The 24,262-nt window shown below is 42.6% G+C and overlaps 1 protein-coding gene across 1 annotated transcript in view; it reads left to right on the forward strand.

The window, feature by feature from the left end:
* KCNK9 (potassium two pore domain channel subfamily K member 9) overlaps positions 1 to 23,902 on the forward strand; it is an 86,762-nt gene extending 62,860 nt beyond the window's left edge. The window contains exon 2 of the mRNA XM_064644143.1: positions 22,578 to 23,902. Coding sequence (XP_064500213.1) covers positions 22,578 to 23,419 — 842 coding nt within the window. The 3' untranslated portion in view covers positions 23,420 to 23,902. The remainder of the gene's footprint in view (positions 1 to 22,577) is intronic.
* Positions 23,903 to 24,262: the final 360 nt, after the last annotated feature.

Below are 24,262 nucleotides of genomic sequence, written 5' to 3' on the forward strand. Positions count from 1 at the left end.
TGATGCTCAAACTGACCATTATCAGTCTGGGATTAATGATGTGTGTGCTTGGTACTCTCAGCTGTTCTCTGATCCCTGGGAAATGCTTTCATGGCCATAATAGCTTAAGTAATATGAAGATATGTGTTGGAAAATGCTTGACAGTAGCTCTGTGTAAGAAAACCTCTCCTGCATGTCTCCACTGATATTTTGAGCCCAATGCCAAGGAGTTTATATCTGTGTGAGGCTACTTTGTGTGTTCTCAGGGTAAGAGAGCAAATATGGGTGTTTGGGGTGCTAATACTCCGTCTGTAAGGAGGTGTCACAGTGCTGGGGGCTGCACTGCCATGTGGTGACACTAAGCTGCATTCTTTGTAATTGGGTTTGCTGGTTGCTGAGGGATCCTTTACCGAGCTCTCCTGGAGCGCTGTGCCAAGATAGGAGTTTCAGTTTGCATATTAAATGCTAAAAAAATGTGTATTTGTGTGTGGATTTCCCCATGATACAAAATGATTCAACCTCAAACCAGTAGGAAGGGAATTATACTCGGTTCAGAAAGATGCTTTGGGGAAAGTTGTTCATTTTCTTTAAAGCTCAATTAAAAGAAAAAAAACCCCACAACTATATACGTTTTTTTAACCAAACTTGCATTTATTCATTCAGGTTCTCTTTTATCACTGCATTAATAGAATCATAGAATCATTTGAGTTGGAAAAGACCTCTATGATCATCAAGTCCAACCATTAACCTAACACTAAACCATGTCCCTCAGTATCTACACATATTTAAAATACCTCCAGGGATGGTGACTCAAACACTTCCCTGGGCAGCCTCTTCCAATGCCTGACCACCCTTTCAGTGAAGAATATCCAACCTAAACCTCTCCTGATGCAACTTGAGGCCATTTCCTCTTAATCTGTCACTTGACATTTGGGAAAAGAGACTGACCCCCACCTGGCTACACCATCCTTTCAGGTAGTTGTAGAAAGTGATGAGGTCTCCCCAGAGCCTCCTTTTCTCCAGGCTAAACATCCTCAGCTCCCTCAGCTGCTCCTGATAGGACTTGTGCTCCAGATCCCTCCCCAGCTTTGTTGCCCTTCTCTGGACATGCTCCAGCACCTCAATGTTTTTCTGGTTGTGAGCGGCCCAAAACTGGACAGAGGATTTGAGATGTGTCGAGTACAGGGGGACAATTACTGCCCTGGTCCTGCTGCCACACTATTGCTGATGCAGTCCAGGATGCCCTTGGCCTTCTTTCCCACCTGGGCACACACTGGCTCATGTTCAGCTGCTGCCAACTAGCACCCTTAGGTCTTTTTCCACAGGGCAGTTTTCCATTCACTCTTCCCCCTATAGTGCTGCAGTGGGTTGTTGTGACCCAAAGGCAGGACCTTACACGTGGCCTTGTTGAGAATCTGTCATGGTTTAACCCAATTTGGCAACTAAGTACCATGCAGCTTCTCAGTACGCCCTGCTCCTGCCACCCCAGTGGGGAGGGAAATTAAGGAAAAAAGCCAAACCTCATGAGTTAAGAACACTTTAATAATTGAAACAAAATGAAATATAATAACGACACCAATCATAATAACAGCTACAATAATAATAAAAATTGTAATGAAGTTGCAATTATTACAATTGTAATTGTAATGAAATGGAGAGGAGAAGAGAAATAGCACTCAATATAAGCAAGGGATGCACAACACCATTGCTCACCACGCACTGACTGATGCTCAGCTGGTCCCTGACCAGTGCCAACAATTTATATACTGGGCAGGATGTTCTGTGGTATGGAATATCCCTTTGGCCAGTTTGAGTCACCTGTCCTGATCATGCTTCCTCCCAGCTTCTTGTGCACCTGCTCACTGGCAGAGCATGAAGACACTGAAAAGTCCTTGACTTAGGGTAAGCGCTATTTAACAACAATTAAACATCAGCATGTTATCAACATTATTCTCATACTAAATCTAAAACACAGCACTGTACCAGCTACTAGGAAGAAAATTAACTCTATCCCAGCTGAAACAAGGACAGAACTTCCTACTCTTGGCCTCGGCCCACCTATCCAGATCCTCTGCAGATCCCTCTGCAGAGCCTTCCTGCCCTCCAGCAGATCAACATTCCTGCCCAGCTGGGTTTTGTCTGCAAACTTACTGATGGTACACTCAGTCAGATTGTCCAGATCATTGACAGAGATATTAAACAGGACTGGCACCAATACTGAGCCTTGGGGAACCCCACTAGTGACCAGTTGACAACTAGAGGTGCCTCCATTCAGTGCCACTCTCTGGGCCCAGCCATCCAGCCAGTTTTGCACCCAGCAAAGAGCACATCTGTCCAAGTCTATAGACTGTGCCCAAATATGTATGATATACTATCTACTATAAATAATTGATGCGGTATGCTATATATTATATGTATAATATATATCTATTAGAATATAATATGCCCAAATAATTTCAAATGGCTTTAGTCCCACAGATGCCTGTGCTCCCACGTCAAATTCAGAACCAGAGACTGTTCTGCTCCCAGGCAGTTTTAGCATGACTAGGCAATTAGCATCTCTGCTCTTCTGCCAGAAGCAAGGTATGAACTTAGGAACACACCAGGATCTGTGACCTGGACATGTACCTGCCCTTGGGGTGAAAGGGTGCCTGAAAAGACTGAGGCTAACCCAGATCTGGTGGTGTTGCCAGGGGGTGGACCTGCTGCTTTATCCTCAGAATGGGACCATCCAGATATTTTCAGCAGCTCCATCTCACCAGTACTGCGTAGCACCTCTTTCTAGAGAGTAGGAAGGTGTCTTGGTGGCCAGCTCTGCACACTCCTTGGCCCAAGGCAGTGGCCAAAGTCAGTGCAGTATAAGACTGAATCTTTCAGGATGTGTCCTAGCACCATGGCAAACTCAGGCAGAGACAAGTTTAAACAGGAGGATACAGTGGAGCAGTTTCAAAGGAAATTTGGATTCAGTTCTGTGCTTAAAATGTGGTAAATTGGGACTAATGACAATCAGGGGAATTAAATGCAAGAATAGCCCAGGCCCTTGTGATCGCCACTGCTGAGAATTGTGAATGAAATCACTCTGGGATGCTTCAGTGTAAGAAAAGCATTTCCTTGTTTCCATGCTATTTGTATCTGCTGGCACTGGCCTGTTGGAATGAAGCTCTGAATCTGCTTTGTGTCAGTAGGATGGGGCCCCTTGAAAGGGGCTGGCAGCCCTCCAAAGACACCTTCTATACAGTTAGAGGTGTTTGGTGACCAGGCAAATTTTCCCAGTGCTCCAACTTTACTTTTTGGTGGTATCAGTCACAGACCCCTCCTTTACTGTGGGTATGTTCATAACTTGCTGTTTGGCTTATCTCATTCCTGGCATCCTGCTTCTGTTCCAATAATGGAAAGATTAATTAAAATCAGCCCTACTGTGGGGAGCTCCACATGTGCTTGCAGGAATGGGACGTCTCTCCTGCAAGGCTTTGGCACCTCTGCCAGTTGCCCAACCACTGTCCTTTGTCTGCAGCCTACTGAGATCTGAGATTCCTCATTTTCATGAGGGATTCCCTGTGGAGCATGTTAATTAATCTCACTGAAGTGTAACAATAAACACACCTACAATTTATTTATTTCTGATATCGGGATATTAAGTTTCTACATTTGAGGATGTGAGGAGTTGTCCAGAACTTGTTACGAGCTCTCTATCCCAGTTACTGGTTCTATCTGGACTCTGCCTGAGCATTAATTTAATTCCTTTCTGCTGAAAACAAATGCAACATATTATTCTAATGTATAGCTCATCCTCATCTTCCCCTTGTTACACAGCTGCTTTCTTTCCTTACACATCTAAAGAACTATCTTCTATTTAGATTTTCACCCTTGTGCTTCAGAAATTAAGGGCTTTGATACCTGCTTTTGCTTATCCTTCTTTTAATTTCAACAATAGTAGGGAACATTTGATCAAACACTTTTCCATAGTATCCTCACTGTTGATCTAAACCAAGTCTAAAATAGAATTGCTTTTTGCTGGTTTTGATGCCATTTCAGGGGGAAAAAAATCAATTGCCTATTACATCCAGGAAGGGCTGATCTCAAATATCACTCATAACAATAATTCTCCACCTGCCATCTAGAAAATTGCAAAATTATTGCTTCGTAGTATTTATCTTTCTAATAATTTCCAAGAGATCTCATGCCGTGTCTGGATCCAGTGGCAGAGATCTGTAACAGCATCCCAGAAAATGAATTATATTCAGATTGATCCTGTTATTTAAACCCATGCAAGCCACCATGTTATGCACCTGCACTGAAGTTTTGCCATTACTGCTTTTATTTCTCTCTCAGAATCATAACCCCCAGTCCTGTGTACTGATCGTATCATGTCCCTATTATCACAGAAAGACTCTGTTTTGCAACTGGTACCAGGAGTTCTTGTTCTTCCAAGCATCCACGTTACGTATCTGCCATTTTCAGAGGGCAAGTTTTCCTCATCTTTTAATTTCTTTCTCACTTTCCCCCTTTTTTCTCTCTTTGTTCATATCCTCCTTTTGCTTTTTCACCTCTTTGTTCTGCTCATTTAACCTCTTTTTTATACCCTTTCCCATCTCATGTTATTTTGCTCTCCCCTCCTTTTTCTTTCATGTCTCACTGTGATATAACACCCATGTCCTTATGAATACATTTGTTCTTCTCTCCCTCCTAGTTAAAGCCCTGCACACAATGACACTTGCTATCTCTGCTGGCCATTTAACTGTTTTGCCAGTATTCCCAAATCCTGATGATTTTCACACTGAACTTCCCACTCCAGGTTACAAAAAGTGGAGGAGGAAGATGATGAGTACAGCCTGGGAAATGGAGGACAGCATGTAAGAGCTGAGAGATGAGGAGGAGAGGGGCATGAGAAGAGGCTGGAAGGTATTGAGGGGAAGAAGAGTAGGGAAAAGAGAAATTAAGAAAGTTTGAGAGGAACCATGATGGTCGGGATTGGCTAACAAGAGCCATTCAGGCATCCAAATCATGCTGGGGATGGTACCATGGCCAAGACAAGCTCCAGCTCTGTGCTGTATTGCATTTCAGGTGGGGGGCTCTTCTCCCAGGCAACTACCAATAGGACAAGGGGAAACTGCCTCAAGTTGCTCCAGGGAAGGTTCAGGTTGGATATTAGGAAAAGTTTCTTCACTGAAAGAGTGGTTAAACACTTGAACAGGCTCCCCTGGGGAGTGATGGAGTCATCATCTGTGGAAATGTTCAGAAAATGAGTAGACATGGTACTTTGTGATATGGTTTACTGGACATGGTCAGAGGTTGGACTTGATGACCTCAGAGGTCTTTTCCAACCTTAATGATTCTTTGGCTGTGGGTGGATGAGGAAAAAGATCTGTTCTGAACAGGATTCACATGTAAACCTTGTGTGGGTTGTCAAGAGTTGAATCCAGTTCCCAGGGGACGTTTTATCACTGTGTAATGATTTGCGTGCCTAGGACACATGGCCTTGACAGACTCCAGAAGACTACAGATCTTACCCTAAAGCTAGTGCCTCATGACTCTATGATTCTGCCTGCAACGAAAGGGAAAGAAAGTAGGTGAAAAACAAAGAGGAGCCAGTGATGAAAAGAAAGGAATGGTAGAGGACTGAGAGTTATAAAATGTGCAAAATGGGCATGCGGTGAAAGATGGGCCCTTCTGGTTCCCCTGAATGTCTCTCTCATAGTGGGAAGCCATTGTTCTCCCCTCCAGGTTCCACCTGGTCTCTGGGGATGCTGGCACCATGCTGACATTCCCTTGACTGCTGCACCCTTATGGACTCTGCCCAGCTGAGGCTTCAGCACTTGTTTCCTCAATCAGCACTGGCAGCACTGGCAACAGTAGCAAAGTACCAGGGTCAGCTGCTGGCAAACTGCTATAGTTAAATAACAAAACAACAACAAAAAGAATTTATATACATAAGAAAAGGAAAATGAAGCAATGATGGGTTGGGCAATTAAACTAAAAGCATTTGAGAGTGTAATCCAGCTCTCTCTATCAATAATTCAGGAGTCCAAGATCAGTCTAATTGATTGAACACCTTCCATAGTAGTCAGCCACTAATAAGACAAATGAAATGTCTTTTTTATTGTCAAATCTCCATCTCACATTTGCTCAGGCAAAATCCTGCAGGGCTTTTCATTTTGGGAGCTTGGGTATTTTTTTCTCTTGATGGAGATAAATTGAAGGCCAGCGTCTGTTTTTAAGCAGCAGTAAATTAAGCCTGTCTGCTCCTTTGGCTGTGGGTGGGTGGAGAAACAAGAGCTGTGCTGAACAGGATTCACATGTAAACCTTGTGTGGGTTGTCAAAAGTTGAACCCAGTTCCCAGAGGATGTGTTATCACTGTGTAATGATTTGAGTGCCTAGGATACTTGGCCTTGACAGACTCCAGAGGACTACAGATCTTACCCTAAAGCTGATGTCTCTTACCCCCATTCCTCTAAAGAAGAACCACATTAGGATCCTTGGTTTCCTCATGGTGATATTGATACTTACCTTTTGACATGGCATAGGTGTTTAAAAGGGGCTGAGCAATTATTCAACCTTTCCAATTTACGTGAGCAAACCACATTGCAGGTTGTGGTGGGGGGGAAATGTGTGGGTTGAAACTGGTTTATGTTTTATAACTTTCTTCCAAATCATGCCGGTGATTTGGGTGACTTCTGTGGCGACAAACTAGGGCATGCCTAGCAAATTTCCTTGATTTTATTTCCTCTGGACTGTATCCCTGAGGCAGGAGGTGGTGAGGGGGTGATTGCCCCAGCTAGATGGATCTTGTGGACACCAGCTTCAGAGCATTGCCTAACCTTAATCAAAAGCTGATTTGAAGAAGAGGTAAAGCTTGAGCTGCCACTGATATACACACAAGTGCCTATCTGCATGGTGTAAATCTGTGTGTGAGCAAGGCTTCGTTAAGCTCAGATACTCACCAGTTATGCCAACATATCCTCTTGTATGCACAGAGGCTCTGGGGCTGGAATTTTAACCAATATAAATCAAAATAGCTCCTCGGGGAATTCTGCTGACTGATATGAGCCAAAGATCCAGCCCTGGGGTGAGGAAAGACCTCTGATTCCAATGTGTGTGTGTGTGTGTGTGTGTGTGTGTGTGTGTGTATTTAATTAGGAAAGACCACAAGCTGTGTGTGTGCTCTGGAGTCCTCACTGAGTTAACGTGATGTGGCACAAGTAACCTCCTGAGCAAACCCAAAATCTGGAGATCTGGTAGTGACTTTCTTAATTTGCTATTATTACATGTCTTTCCCCACAGCTTGGATGGGGAGGGAGAGAAGGAGGCAAAGTGCCTGAGAGGTTTAGTTTTGCCTGTATTACCTCTGAAACATTATATAATGTATTTGAATGCTTGATCTAGCCAATAACTTCCTGATGTCTGTCTCCTCTTAGCTTTGCTGTAGCCCGACTGCACAAATACCATTTAATTGTGTCCTTGTGGAAAATAAAGGCCAGTAGCTTTGCCAAGAAGGGCTAATTTTATAACGCCCCATGCCAGAATTATTCTTGATGGCAAAGATAAGGCTGATGGTTCATAGTTGGCAATTATCATAGGAGACCTGTTGCACAGGGTGGTTACAGGCTATGAAATTCTCTTAAATATTGGGCACTGCCCATGGAGGCAGGTGTTTGCCATAGTTAAGACAGAAGAGAATGAAGAAGACAGCAGATGGGAATGAAAGAAAGTGGGCGAGGTTGAGGAGGAAAATAGAATCAAAAAAAGGGCAATAACAGCAAATGAAAACAACTAGGGTGAAGACACGAGAACGACATGGGTGTGATGTATAGATGGAGCAGACAAAGAAGAGGAATGGATATGGCCAACAAAAGGAAGAGGGTGTGGAAATGAAATAGAAAGGAACTGATGAGAGAATTAGGCCTGTGAGTACAGAAGTCTATCTGAGATTCAGTGTAGTCAAAGAAAATATTTTTTGGTTTTTTTGAAGGACATTTTCAGCCTCTGTCTTTAGGCCATATGCCACCTATCTGCCTGGTAAGAAAAGCAACTTGGTTGCACAGTAGATGAGCTGGTGTTTACTGGAGTCTTCTTCCTGGGACAGGTTCTTTGAAGCTGAGATCCAGTCCTCTGCAGAGATAAGTGAAACATTGCCAGGTTTATAATGCTGCTGTTGCTACACAGCCAGGAAGTCTTCAGGACTCAGGAACAGCTTCAGCCTTAGTGTGAGCACTTGAAGCTGCTGACAACAGCTCTATCAAACTGCTTATGGTTTTGAAAGGCAAATAAGATCCATCAGCAAATTAAGGAGCAGGTCTGGAAGTGAAGTTGTTACTTCCTATAAGCGACCAAACAAGCAAATATAAAATAGTTATTGATCTATATTTGGTTTATGTAGCAAGGTTTTGCTAGCCACGGGCTGCAGGGGTGGCTTCTGTGAGAAAACACTGGAAACTGCCCCCATGTTGGACAGAGTCAGCTCCAGCCAGCTCCAAGAAGGACCCACCATGGCCAAAGCTGAGCCCATCAGCAGTGCTGGTGACGCACTTTTGATATATTCAGGAAAAGATAAAAATATTTCATAAAGGGTAAGAAAGGGTAAAACAAACTCCTCTGTGAAAAAGGAGTGAGAATATGTGAGAGGAACAGCTCTGCAGGCACTCAAGTCAGTGGAGAAGGAGGAGGAGGAGGTGCTCCAGGCATCAGAGCCGAGACTCCCCTGCAGCCCGTGGTGCAGCCCCTGGTGAGGCAGCTCTACCCCTGCAGCCCATCGAGGTCCATGGTGGAGCAGAGATCCACCTGCAGCCCGTGGAGGACCAGGCTAGAGCATATAATCCACCCTGAAGACTTTGGAGAACCTCATGCTGGAACAGAAGGATTTGCCCTGAAGGAAGCTGCAGCCCTTGGCAAACACACACAGGAGCAGACTCCTGACAGGAATGGAAGCTTATGGAGAGGAGCCCATGCTGGAGCAGGTTTGCTGGCAGGACCTGTGGCCCATGGGGGACCCACATTGGAGAAGTCTGTTCCTGAAGGACTGCACCCCATGTGAAGGATCCACACTGTAGCAGTTCTTGAAGAACTGCAGCCTGTGGGAAGGACCCATGTTGGAGCAGTTTGGTAAGGACTATGTCCTGCGGGAGGGGCCCCATGCTGGGTCAGGGGAGTGTAAGGAAGAAGGAGTGGCAGAGATGAAGTGTTATGGACTGACCACAACCCCCGTTCCACCCCCTGTGCCAAATGGGGAGGGGAGGAGGAAAGAGAAAGTTGACAATGAAGGACTGAAGTTGAGAATGGGAAGAAGGGAGAAGTAGAGAGAGGGGTTTTTAGTTTTGTCTTTTTTTCTCACTGTCCCATCTGATAGTAATTGGCAATAAATTAAATTACTCTTTGCCAAGTTGAGTGTGTTTTTGATGGTAACTGTCGAGCAATCAAATTGTCCTCATCTCAAGCCACAGATTTTTCAGTCCTACTTTTACCCCCTGTCCTGTTGATGGAGAGGAAATGAGAGACCAACTTCGTGGCCAGCCAAGGTCAACACACCACATGATTATATATTCTGATTCCCAGAAATGTGCGGTTCAGGAAGCTCGACTTCCACAAAACTGAGTTAGTACCCTTACTGAGAGTCCAAAACTGAGTGTGTGTTTGCAACTCTGATCCCAGACTGAGGAGTGTGAGATGATAAATAAGTCCCACTGTAATTACAGGACATACATGGGAGAAATACTGCAATGGAGGGTCCTTATGTTTCATAGGCAGGAACTCCAGTGGACCCTCAGCTGTGTTGCTCCTTATTTATATAAGCTTCTAAGCTTGCAAGTGAAGCTGAAACAGAAACTTAAATCATGACACGAATAGTTCTAGAGGATGTTAGCCAGGGTTTTGTTCAAAGAAGTTTCAAATAGGACAAGGAGGAAGGGCTTTAAACTGAAAGAGGGTAGACTTAAACTAGGTATTAGGAAGACATTTTCCACTGTGAGGGTGGGAAGGCACTGGAACAGGTTACCCAGAGAAGTTATGGTTACTCCATCCCTGGAAGAGTTGAAGGCCAGGTTCGACATGGCCCTAAGCAACCTGTTCCACCAGAGTGTTCCACTAGGGTGTTCCACCTGGTCTGGTGGAATATCCCCTGCCCACGGCAGGAGTTTGGAACTGGGTGATTTTTACAGTCCCTTCTAACCCAAACCATTCTGTGATTTTATGAAATAACCCTCCTAATGGGTTTTCTCTGTTGTTGAATAGACTAATAACTTCTCTCACTACAAGGCCCTTTTAGGAGGGGGGATATCAGTCTTAGTCTTAGTCTGATCTGTATTCTTCATGACTAGGCCCTCTCTTACTCTGGTATCCATGTTTAGAAAGTGCAGATGGTAATTCCCTGTGTCAGACCAGAATTATGAATAGTCAGGGACCATCTCATGTGTCATTTATATGGCCCCTGCCACTGCAGGGTCTTGGATGACAATAGAGGTTTACAGGTATATAAACTGTGCAAATGATGGTTATGACTGCTCAGAAATGTCACATGAAGTATTTTGTCAGTCTGATTTGTTGAGCTACCTTGTATGGAGGAGTTCAGTGATGAAATAGAATGAAAACCAGCAGTTATGATAATAAAATAATATAGTAGATCACTGTTTTCCGCTCAGCAAAAAGAAATGGTGAGGAGTTAGAAGAAGTTTTGCTAAGTGACTTCCCATTACTTCCAACACAGTTTGACTATTCCTGTTGGCTGAGAATAGAAAACTGAAGTGATGGATGGCTCTGATTATGCCTAGTCAGATGCATTAAATGATGCCTCACTCTACTGCCTCCTGCAATCTGAACTGTTGGTGTACTTATCGGGGCTGATGGGGAAAAGGTAGATGACTGTAAACAGTAAAGGAATAAAAGGGGAGGTGAAAGATCTCAAATTCGTCTCAGCAAAAGGATTTATTGGGCACTAGAAATGTGTTGAGGAGATTAAACTGATCTGCTTTTAGAATAACTAATTGGAATGTGTCTGTCAGCTTCAAGACTCAGTAGTGCACATGAACCCCACCCTGCTTTTCATGGGTCACTTGGTGGAGAGATGCTTGCAGTATATGGAAAGCTTCTTTTTAGCATCCATCTGTTTAATGCTAACATGGAGCTTAGCTCAACTGCTTGTCTCTGGTTAAATCATGAGCTCATGTGTACTTGAGTTACAGCGCTGTGAGTCCATAGAAACCAAGAAAAATTACTCTATTTTCATCAGTGGGAGACAAAATAAGATCCCATGGATTTTTAGCTAAGTACCAAGGACAGGTAGGTTTGAGATGCAGTACTTCATTTCAGGTTTTGTGTCAGTGCTTTATACAACATCTGTCTAAAGTTGCATGAAATACTATTCAAAGTCTGTGTAAATGCAGCATTGAATTTCTGTGGTTCTATATCTAAATTTGGGTTGTTGATGTAACAAGCTGGAAGGGTGCAAAATGCTATGAAAGTGACACTGTCTAATGCAACAGACTACAGAGGCTGGTTTATTCCTCCTAGGGGAAAAAAAAACAAAGCAAGTTGGTAAGATAAGGCTGATCTTTATTAGTCTATGGGAGTAGGGAAAACAAACTGGGAGGATTGCTGTTTGAGCTAAGACCTTTTATGGAAAGAATCAGACCATGAAGAAGTTTGGATTGAAAATAGGAAGACTTCTATCAGTAAGAGCAGAAAGTTTAGGGACAGCCTTACAGTTTGATGAAAGGAGATGGAAGCCCTAAACGAGTTGTATCTCCATCTTTTTAGGACAGAGATTTTCAATGCACATTAACTCAAGTGCTGAGTTTAATATCTCTTAGGCTCAAGTTCCTAAAACACCTGTCTTTCCTTGAACAGTTTCTGATGGCTGGAACAACATCCCATGAGAAATGCCTCTGCTTTTGTTGTGTTGGAGAAAGGTACTAAGGTCTCATGCTCCTGGTGTGTTCTTCTGTGAGATCAAAACTGGTATCAGAAGAAAGAATGAGGTGGCTTCATTTGAAAGTTCCATCCCAGTGAGTTAGGCTGGTCTGGCTCCAGAGGTGTAATTACCCTGATACTGCAATTCCAACAAATAGACAACCCTGAACAATGTTGCAAAACTTTGACCTTCATGTTTTAGCTCAGCTCTTCTTCTTTCAGAGTGCAAGGACAAATGTGCCTCAAAATTAGTGCTGGCTCAATGGAAAACTGAACAGGACAGCACTGTTGGGCAATATATTTCCATTAATTTTTTGGTTGCAACTTCAAAAAATGCTTTCTCAATCAGAATTGAATTTCTTTCTTCACAGAAGTTTTGATAGAATGATTTCCGTTTTTCAAAGACAATTGACAGAACGCACTTAAAATTTGTAAAGGAAAATTGAGAAATCTCTTTTAGTTTGCGTTTTCAAGCATAAGGAATTTTTCGAGGTATAAAACCAAGAGAAATAGACTCAACCCAAATCATTTGAGCATTTTTTTAATTTATTTTTAATGTAGTACATGTACCTGATTTGATGAAATCTATCTATAAATCCAGTTGAATCACTGCTCATCCTATATGTGATGTAATGGGGGAAATTATGACAGACTCCACTTGCTTTGGCTGTTGGATCACTGAAGCCAGGTTTCAATTAATGAAGCTGCTGCAAAATTGGAGTGTCTGCAGGGAAAATAGCCTTGGCCAAAACTACATCCAGCCAGATTCAGAAGACATTTGTGGAGATGTTTTCTTCAGAGAAGGGTACAATAAATGCTGTAAAGAAGTCTATGATTGCAAAGATCTAGAAGCACAGAAATTTGTGTCCATCTGGCTAATTCCTTACTGTGGTCATTAAGGGTTAGAGAATGACAAGCAAAAGAGAAGGAAGAAGAATTCTTAGTTCTTCCACACTTGACTGTTGACCTGCCAAGACAGAGACTAACCTGGAAGAAGTAGTTTTATATCTGTGTAACTTTGTCTAGATCACAGCTTTATCTGTTTTAGTAAAGTCGAATCTCATAATTGATTTGCTGGCAAGTTTTTCTAGCAGGCACAGTGGGAATAACCAACCCTTCCTTTAGCTGCCCTTTTGGATAAGGAAAGTCTGGTTTCTCAATAGCAGAAAGGAGAATCTGCTGAAAATACCATGAACCTGTTAGTATTTTCTAAAAGTTTGAAAAATATCCTTGGTTTTTAGTTCTGCATGGGAAAAATCTGCAGTAGATACAGCACAAAATTAAAATAGATATGTGAGCAAGCTCATGGCAAGGTGTCTGTGCTCTTCTGTCTCTTAGTTGCGTAGAGGGGAGAGTTGTAGAAGGCAAAACGCAATTGCTTCAGTGAAAACACATCTGAGCCACTTCTCTGTCACCCTGTGTCTCTTGCTGGGTGTGCTGTGTTTTACCAGACCAGCTCTGACAGCATTTGATGTTACACAGATTTATGACCATTTCTCTGTGAAGTGCACTGGATGGTGACATCACAGGTTCAGAGGACACTGTTACTACGTCATTAGTGATTTCAGTCGCTCTGCTCTGTGCTGGCCTTTGGTAACATTTGTTTAACAGGGTTTTTGTTGAGATCCAGCTTCTCAAGCCCTGGCAGTGTCAGACTGAGAGCTGAGAGCAGGATCCTCTTAACCCTGTGAAGACTCAGACCTGGTAGTTGGAAAAGAACTAGCCTTTTGAACAAAGCAAAATCACAAATTTCTCTTGCCCCTTTTCTGTCATCACAGCATAGAAGAAACCCTTTATTTTTCAGCCTTTTGTTAAGGTGTGAGCCCTTGCGCTTCTTCCTGATGTATTTTCCCCTGATCCCTCAGAGGGCTGTTTGGATCATCCTGACAACTCTGCAGGTGGTGAGTCCTTCATCTTCCCCCCTTATGTAGAGGTCTCAGATCATTGCCAATAGACTGTGAGCAACAAAAATCAGTTACAGAAAACTATTAAAACTGCCTGAGAAGGCCATTTATAGAGGGGATTAAGGAAAACCCATGCTTAATGCAATTATATGTCCATGGAGTAGAAAGAGCCTTTGTGATGTAAAGAAATGGCAACATCAGGTAAGGTTTGCCATACAGTGAGGACATAATGTTATAGTGATGACTGGTCACACCTACAAATGCAAAAAGGATAATATTTTGCAATCCAGGGAATTGATAACCCTGCTACCATAGTCAAGGATAGACAAGGATAAGGTCTAGCAAATATCCTGAAAGTTTCTGAGGAGCAGGAGTGATCTCAGACAAGTGTAATAAAAGTGATCACATAAGGAGCTGTTTCTGCAGAGACAAAATCTGATTCTAGGTATATGTTGTAAAACAACTATTGTTACTTCCTGGCTGCAGGACTCTGCCCCAAAAAGAGTTCTGTTTATAGCTAATGTTGACTAAGGGATGAAGATGTGACTACCTCCAAGAAGTGTAAAGGAGTGAGTAATGATGGAGGAAAATGGGGTGTGTTGTATTGAGGGCTATAAAAGAACACTGTGATAAAAGGCAGCACAGAAAAATACAGGCTGTGTATCAAAAAAGAACTTCCTAATAGCTGGATCTGCTAGACAGGGGAATAATTTCCTAAGGGAGAGAGCAAAAACCCTGTTATTTCAATCATTTAAACAAAACTGGACAAAGCCCTGGAGAATATATAGTAAGGAACAATCATATGCCATCCCCTGGGAATGCATAACATGACCTGATAAAGTCTTTTCCTAGTGGTTGTTACGATTCTCTTCAGATTGAGAACTTGTTCTGGGCATGATTTGTTTTGGGACTAGATGTGATGTGAGCCTCAGGTCAGTCTTCTGATTGACTCAGAGAACCAAGCAGAGAGGAGGAAAGGGAGGGAAGGAGTGTAGGGCCAGTCAAAAATAGAGCACGTGGGAAAATATTGACTCAGAAGTCAACTGTCAATGGCTCCTTAACTGGAAATCCAGCACGGAGATACTGTTAGTTTTGGGAGGGATAATCAGGAAATGGTACACTAGAAACACATCCCAAATCATTGCTGTTTTCAGTGCTTGTCTCCTTATAGAGCTGGAGAGGAACTTCTCTCTTTCCAGCCTCTTTTCTGAAACAGAAGTCACAGGGATGATCCGAGTTAACATTATATCTGGACAAAATGAACTGGCAAGTTTTGGCATCCTGGATTTCCTGGGAGGTGGTACACCAGGTGGAAATTACCTCACATGCTCTGTCATCTTATTCAAAAGAGTTGCCAGTGATTGCAGACATCATCCTATCTAAGCAGTTAAAGTAGAGGATAAGTTCAACAAGAGGAGGTTTGAGACAATCAGGTCTTCTGTGTCATATAGATGAGCAGAAAGATTGTGATTTCATGTGACCATTTGAAGATTTCCACTTTCCCCTCATTTACCTTTTTGGTAAAACTCTTTATAGTGTAAATTTTACACAGGAAAAAAAAAAAGATGGGAATGTTCACATGCAAAAGAAAGAAGATAACAAACACAGGCAAACACAGAAGTCTCCAATTTTATTTTTTTTTTTAAGCAAGGATTTTCAAATTCTGTCTTTTGTTAGAAACACGTCATTCCTTGAGCAACAGCAATAGTCAAGCCTGGTTTCCTGTGAACTCCAAGCCATCCTGCAGTTCTATTTACCCTGATTTTCATCTTCATCCTTGCAGGCAGATAGGTATTCCAGCACATGCTGTTTTACAAGGAGATGGAGACGTCTTATTCCTGCAGTTCTCTCCCATGCCTCTACATCCCACCCCGCCTTGCAGGACTTCCAGCCCCTATTTCTTTCCTATAACTGTCCAGAGAAAGAGCTGATCATATTGCAGCTGAGTCTGCACTATATGTGTGTGGATTTTTAGGCCATTTTATATGTATTCACAGACTGCCCAGATGGCAGGCCCAGCAGAACAGATCACTATCAAGTTCACATTACGGCTTCTTCTAAGTGGTGGAAATTGGTGAGCAGCTTCACAGCTATTGTGGAGGAAAGACAGATGGACAGAGATATAAACATAGATGGCTTATCCTTATTGAGAAATGAGAAAAACCTCAGAACTAATTAAAAAAATAAAAGTTTTTAATGTCTTTGTTTAAACTTGTAAACATATTCCTTAATGCCATAACGAATCTTTCAATGGAGCATGGTTTTGCCACATCTGATAGTGGTCGGGGGTGGGAATTTATGCCAACAGGCAGTTTGAGTGATGCACAGCATTCATCATGTTGGTGTTTACTGCAACTTGGTGTGTCTGGAAGAGAAGCTACGGGAAAAAAATTGCCATGAGTAATGCTCTAGAAAGGGAGGTTCAGGTTCCATAACGAAGGAGATAATGCATGGTGGCTGCAGATGAAGCAGGATGAGAGGCTGTGCTGATCTTGTTGAGGGATTTAGGATTTGAGGTTGCACCTGGGGCACATAATTTTTCCTCTCCCATGATGTCCCTGTCTCCACAACAAGGGATGATATTATCCTGTAGTGCTGTGTGTTCCTGTAGGGAGCCATGTGCCATGCTTTTTCCTGACATTAGAGACTGTCTATTGAGCATGGAAGGGGAAGATGTTTTTGAGGATGGAAGGGGATGTGCAAAACTCAGAGAGATAGTTCAGCTGATGTGCTGCAGTGAAATCAACTGACAAGGGAATGAAAGAAAAAGGAGGTCCTGGAGATGTTTGAGGAAAAAGGCAGCAGGATCTGAGGAGAGACCAGACATATGGGAGAGAGAAGAGGGAGCCGTCAGCAGTACTCACGTGCCAGGAGACTGGTGTAGTTACACAGCAGCTTTCTCCCAGGTAACAGCAGCATCCATGATGCACTCCTGATTTCCTTACAGGAGAAAGCTGTTGTCCTGGTAAATGAGTTACTATCAGTTAGTTAGATGAAGTATTTCCCTCATCCCTACTGAAACCTCTTTTATCTGCACCACAAAGGCCATGTTGTTTCTTCTCCCTGAAAGCACAAGAAGCAAATCCAGCAGAGAGACAGCTCTGATCTTTGTGGCGGTTTCTCTGACGTAGATGAACCTCTGAAGTGAAGTGTGTGACATCAGGAAGATGTTTTAATCTGAATTATGCTTGCCCATCTAAATAACAGGTGCCATTATCCTCTCTTCATTATCTCCCAGCCAGGGCTGCTGCCAGCATGAGTAAGAAGGGTTTGAGTCACAGGGATCGAGAAGTTAATTTATTTCCGGAGACTGTTGTCAGGCCTAGATGTCCATCACGGGGATGAATGATGCGTAGATAAATGAGGGAAGAAACCTCCTCCTAAGAGAAATAAAGCATCCCTCATGAATAACACAGAGCATTGCTCTGAGATTCAAGATATCTAAGACCTGTTGTACATTGAATGAGAATGTGAATGAGGCTTGGCTACTCTGCAGCTACACACTGGCCTGAGTGTGACCTATAACTAACTTACCACTGCCACTTTTAATTTTTATTTTTTAACACTGACTATGTATTTGGCCTGGTACCAATGCACATTTAGAAACAAACCTCTCTCAATCCCTGACAGAGCTCAATGTAGATAAACACTCAGAAAACCCACTCAGGCTCCATCTATGCTGCTAAGCAGAGCAGGACCTGTGTTTTGTAAGACACAGAGGCCAAGAGAGATGTCATGGAGAAGGCCAGTAACAGCGAAACACATGTACTTTCCAGCGTGGTGCTTAGTTGCAGTTGTCCCTGGCCAATGTCAACCTCCATGGGTAGATCAGGCATGGGCTTTGTCTGGGACAGTGCTGGTTATTCCAGGGTGAAGCCATAATGGGAACTGTGCTGATGATTTAAGAGTGAGGCATCATGGGTTGGTTGGTAGTGGAATTCATCCTCAGAATCATAGAATTGTTAAGGCTGGGAAACACTTTTAAGATCATGAAGTGCAACTGTCAACCCAGCACCACTTGAAGACGTTAAACCATGTCCCCAAGTTCCACATCCACATTTTTTTTAACATTCCGCCACTTCCCTGGACAATCTGTTCCAATGCTATACGTCCCTTTCCATGAAGTAATTTTCTCGAGTATCTAACCTAAACCTCCCCTGGCAGGACTTCAGGCCAGTTTAGTTTTCTGGAGTAGATACTGCCTTGCAGTGCTGGAGATGGTTACTGTGTAGATGCAACACACTGAAAGTATTCCAAATTTTTTCCCATTATATTTTATTTTTGTTATGGATTGACTTATTCTGGTCAGTCTACATCATTGCAGTAGCATGAAATTGTTTATCAAGACCCTTTTTGCCCCAGAAGCAGAGTGTTATTCCAGAGAATCTGTGTTGGAGGACAAGGCAGATGTTGCAGACCTGTCTGTACCCTGCAGCTGAGTGTGGTGCAAAGATCACTGATGTAGATCTAAGCAAGCTGGTCTGTCCACATGAGGCTACAGAGTACCAGGGATTCTTGCTTAGGGCCTGAATACAACACAGCATATTTGTTGATAAAATGTCTATAAAATCATGAATGGCACAAAGAAGGGGAATAGGGAATGACTGTTCCTGGTCTCTTCCATAGAGGAGGAGATAACATTACCATCAGTTGATAGTAATGAAAGAGAAGTAAAGAAGCAATGGCAGGTGTTTCAAAGAACACATGGTTGATCTATGAACCTTCTTGCCACAGAATGTTGCAGGTGGAGGAGGTTCATACACGTTGAAGGGACAATGCCCAAACTCATGGAAGAGAAATCCACTGTGTTTTACTAAAATCAGCCAAACCTTGTCTGACTTAGGAAATCCCTGAGCACCAAATAATGAAGCCGGGTATATGAATTCGTGGGGAAAAAGTCACGTGTGTATATACTATTCTTATACTCTTCCTCAGCCATCTGCTTGTGATCACTGTTGGATTCAGGGTACCTGTGTGCTGTGTTCCTCTGCACATTCTGGTAGTGGGTTGGTACACCAGCACAATGTCCCTTTACAAGAAAGAGAAAGCTGTTGGGGTTGTCCCTCCAAATGGACCTCACGGAGATTGTAATGAGGAGTTTCACTCTGTGTCTTGTCTAAAAGGCACCATGGAAAAATAAGCTTTGAAGAAGGTTGAGTGGGTCAGAATCTTTGAGAGTTTTCCATCAGAGAATGGACAAGGCCTGGAAAAATCAAAGGCAGGGAAGACCTCAACAGAGTACCTGTTTGGTGTCAGCCCTTACAGTCTGATTCTTTTTTTCCCTTGCCTATACCTTCCTGCAGTTCTGCTTGATTTCTGTATCCCAGCCATTCCATGGCTTGGGAGAGATGGCTTTTGTGGTGTATTGGTGCTCCACAGTCCAGAACTGGAGCAACACTCTGAGACATGACATTTCTTCTTGCCAAGCTGTTCTTCTTGATGCCAACCCAGATAAGCTCTGTCATGAAGGCCTAAGGAGCTGGGAGGTGTTATAAAAGACAGAGAGAACTAATGACATTGCCTCCAATCTAGGTGAGAGTAATTTAGTCTGTCCTTGATCATTCAAATTACATCTAATTAAATATCAGACAAACCTGCTGGCTGTGGTCACACTGCTGTACTGTGGGAACCTTGGCAAACTCTTACTAGAGTAGTACAGACAGTATTTACCTAGGTGTGGTCCAATGAAAAACTCCATCTATACCTTTCTCATTATCTCAGCTTGTCAGGGGATGCATTTCCTATACTCAATTCTGAGGTCTTCTATTCAATCTTCTTCACCACAGAAGAGAAAGAAAACCTGATGTCACACTTAACCTTTCCATTTCTCTTTAAACCTTGTGTTTCTTATGGATGACACAGAGTCATCTCTTTATACTCTGCTAAAGGGCAGGGGCATTCATGCAGAGGAAATTAGGATGAATTCAGGTAGCTGGAATCTGCTTCCAAGGCAGTTGCTTCTGCCTTTACTTGACGCAAGTAAAACCCAGCTACTTGGAGACTGACCCCATGAACTGTGTCCTTTGCTAGTGTTAATGATCCCTTGTGCCCCTCTTCCTCTGGCGGTTACCAGCCTTCCCATTTTTCCAGAGGCAGTTTCTGATGTTAAGAAAACAGTGATTTGTTCTAGATTTGAAATTTACTGAATTTCAGAGAGCATTCACTGCTGCAGTTTGCTTTCCATGAGTTACTCTGTATATTGTTGGATAGATTCTGTAATGCTTAAGTGACGGAGAGTTGAGTCTTTCTTTGATGTATTTTCTCTTGTATTCCCTTATTTCAGAGAGTTGAAGGCAATGACTAAGGTGCCTATTCCTTTAAACTGTGTTGTATAGGAGAAAGATGTGACTCTGATCCTCTTAGATGAATCTATTTGTAAAGTCTTATTCCAGCTTCATGAATAAAGTCCTTTCTTCACCCCAGATTCATGGTGAGAAAACAGTAAAAAAGACATTCATCTGATATTAGGGAAAGTGAGAATGACTTGGGGCAGAATAGAAATCAAAATTTCTGGATATTCTGTCTACCTATGTGAATTGGAGGGAAATTAAAGCCTGCTGGTGTCTGTGCTTCCCTATCTGTAACACAGGGATATGGATATATTCCTATCTTATCGGATATATAATTACGAAGTCTGTGACAAATCTTAGAAATTCAATTGTGAGATAGTGTATAAGCATATAATATTAATGTTTTATAATCTCCCTAAAGTGTCTCTGGGGATATCTTTAGTGAGAAGGATATAGTGATATCAAAAGAAATCTTTTTTCACTCCAATAATTTTTTTAGAACCCAAAGTGAAACTTGTTTCCACCAACTGCTATCTCTGCAACCATCTGGAAAATCACATTTTCTGAAGCTTTCCTTCTCTTTATCATCTGTAACTAAAGCTATAAAATGGGAAGATGTTCCTGGTTTAATTAACACCCCTGTAGTTCGAAAGCTGGTCTTAGTAATGAGAGGCAATTATAGGCTTTATTGAGGGACAGTCAGGTAGAACTAACCCATCATCAATCTAGTGAAGACACTTCCCTTTCCAGGTAATTTGGAAACTACTTTTCATGATGAACAGGCTACCTGGCTCAATACAACAGGTGAATCTCTTTCTTTTGTAACCTGAAAAAAGAACCTCCTATTTTGAGTTCTGTGCTTCTTTTATAAATTCATTTTTACATCCCAGCCTTCTGTCAACAACTAGCAACTGAGCTACGGAAATACCTGTTGCTTTTTGGAGGGAATTCTTGTCTGACTTTCTTGTTTTATTTTCCTTGTCCCCTGTTGCTTTACATTTTGAAGGTTAAATCCTTGTGTTCATGTTTTAGTTCTAGTTAAAACTGCAGACTCTGTGGTGCATCCACATCATGAGGGGTATGCGGGGTTCTGGTTCCTGAACTCAAAAATGATGTGGTAGAGCTACGGAAGATCCAGACAAGGACATTGAAATGTTCCAGGGAATGTGACTTCTGCTATATGAGTTGAAATGGCTGTGGTAGATAAGGTAGATGTAGAACTTCAGTACTGGAACTAAGGGGCACTAGCTAGAACAAGGAGATCTACTTGAAATTATAAAATACCTTTTTTACATTGCAGATAGTGAACTTCTGGAATTTGTTGCCACAGGAGATTGAGGAAGTATGCAGTGTCAACTGTTTCAAAAAAGGATTAGACAAATTCAGAGCAGCAAATATATTATATTAGATATATTAATCTTGAATTGAGTTCTATTCCAAGATTTCTATTATAATGATTGTAGAGAAATAGTTGTCTACTGAGAATAACGTATTGACTGTTTTAGACACTTCTGTGTACACAAGAGGAGCTGCCTTTTTGAAGTACATTATTTCTACTCACAGACTTTAAAGTCCATAGTACCCATATGGTCAACACATACCATGGCCAGGTGGGTCCCAGCCATCCCATTTTGGAGACTTTGGTACCATACCTCAGAACCTCAGCTATAAGGAATGTAGATTTTTAAAGCAGTGTGATATGAAAAAGTGAAATTATGATTTCAAAACAGACCCCCATTTATGGTTTGTTTTAGAATAAAGACTTAGCTATGATTTGGTCATCAGTAAACTATGGTGGAAAATGTGGTACATCCTCTTTCCTGGATTAGTTTAACATCCTGGTGAAAGTGACTTTGCAATTCTGTCAAAGCTGCAAAACTATGGAACAAGCTGATAAGTTGTTTATTCTTCAGTAATGAAAGACAGAAAAAACATTAAATCCCTAAACTCCTATGGTGTTCCAGCAATGACTTTCATAAGATGTCAAGGAGAAAGGCTTATTCAGTATGGAAGAGTTTGAAAAGGAATTTATTTGGTTCGTGCATCTGTGGATGTTGTAACTCCACACTATCAGCATACACAGAACTTGAATGCCATGAGTGTACTCTGGTTTTGGGACAGGGCAACTACTCTCAAAAACACAACGGGAAAGTCCATCTATTTCCAAAGTTTCCACTATTGCATGTGATACAGGATGGACATGAAACTTCTTCAGTGAATTAATGTGATATAATCTTGTTTAGGAGATTGAACATTGAGGTAGGAGAGATTGCCCATTCGTTCCTCTTTCCCGTTTCTGTGTGAACAACTTTGTTGTGTCTTATTTACTTCAGACACAGGATGTGGGGGAGGAGGTATCAGAAGATGGTGTGACTGCAGTGTTCCTGTAGCTTTGGATCTGGCTGTGGCATCAGAGCCTCTGTGATTCACGTGGCTTGTGTGAAGGGGGAACTGTAGTCATCACCTGCCTTGCTGACTGTGCTGTGTTTTCATCCCCCCTCCCAGGTTACGGACATGCTGCCCCAGGGACGGACGCGGGGAAGGCCTTTTGCATGTTCTACGCGGTCCTGGGGATCCCACTGACACTCGTCATGTTCCAGAGCCTGGGCGAGCGCATGAACACCTTTGTCAAGTACCTCTTGAAACGCATCAAAAAGTGCTGTGGGATGAGGAGCACCGAGGTCTCCATGGAAAACATGGTCACTGTGGGTTTCTTCTCTTGCATGGGGACACTCTGCATTGGAGCAGCAGCCTTTTCCCAGTATGAGGAATGGAGCTTTTTCCATGCTTACTATTACTGCTTTATAACATTGACTACGATAGGGTTTGGAGACTATGTGGCCCTGCAGACCAAAGGGGCCCTTCAAAAGAAGCCTCTCTACGTGGCTTTTAGCTTTATGTACATTCTAGTGGGGTTGACAGTCATTGGGGCATTTCTAAATCTGGTTGTTCTCAGGTTCTTGACCATGAACAGTGAGGATGAGAGGCGGGATGCTGAGGAACGGGCGTCCCTGGCAGGGAACCGCAACAGCATGATTATCCACATCCAAGAGGACTCCCAGCATGGTCGGCCACGGTACAAGGCCGAAGTAACAGACCTTCAGTCAGTTTGTTCCTGCATGTGTTACAGGTCCCACGAGTACACCAGCCGGGTGGTGTCCCACCAAAATTCTTTCAGCTCAAAGCTGAACCCCCAGTACTTTCACTCCATCTCTTACAAGATAGAGGAGATCTCGCCAAGCACATTAAAAAACAGCCTTTTCCCATCTCCTGTCAGCTCCATCTCACCTGGGTTGCACAGCTTTACAGATAACCACAGGCTGATGAAACGGCGAAAGTCCATTTAAAGGGATTTGTCTTTTGCTTTCCTTGTTTTCCCCAGTTCTTCTCTGTTGTTTTGGGTTTTTTTGTTCCTTGAGTGAGACAGAGTGAGGCCAAAGGGAGTAGAGCAAGCCAATCCTCCTCTGAGACTCAGCTCTTGAGCATGAAGCATGGATTATTACTGTTCCAGCAAAGTATGCCTTACATTACCCCCTCGGTGGATGTCAGAGGATTCAAGGTGACGTGAAGTGGGTACCAAATCCAAAGTTGCACACACAGCTGGGAGCCTTCATGTGCCACTGGCACTCCTGACCTAACAAACTTTTTTTCCTCACAAGCAGGTTGCAGCGTGGGTGTGTGCTTTGCGTGTGTGTCGGGTGTGTGCGTGTGTGTGTGTGTGTGCAATTCCACAAATAGTGCCATGTGACAAAAATTAAAGCATCAGGTATTATTTTTTTTTTTTGCCCTTGAAGCAATTGTGTTCCAGCCTGCTTTTTAGATTGCTTCCAAAAAGGAACAGGGAGGGTGGGAGGGGAGCCAATTTGTTTTGGGGTTTTTTTGCCAAGACGAGCATGCGCCATAAGCAGTCAATATACCAGATGTATCATGATAAATTTTTTAATGCTAGATTTTAGATTGTATTAACATTTAAAAAAGGCAGGAAATGATGGATCATTTTAGCTTGCCAGTTCAAAATTAAAAAAAAAAATAAAGCATGCACTTTGTAAAACTGGTATGCATAATAAAACACAAGAAAAACTAGCAATGGAATTAATAATCAAAAGCAAATAATCCTATTGATTTAACTATATTTAATTTTAAAATTTTCAACTGTTCCAACAATTTGAAAGTGGAATTTTTAAGATAAA

This window comes from Pseudopipra pipra, chromosome 1 (genome assembly GCF_036250125.1).
Source record: "Pseudopipra pipra isolate bDixPip1 chromosome 1, bDixPip1.hap1, whole genome shotgun sequence".
NCBI classification, from domain to species: Eukaryota; Metazoa; Chordata; class Aves; order Passeriformes; family Pipridae; genus Pseudopipra; species Pseudopipra pipra.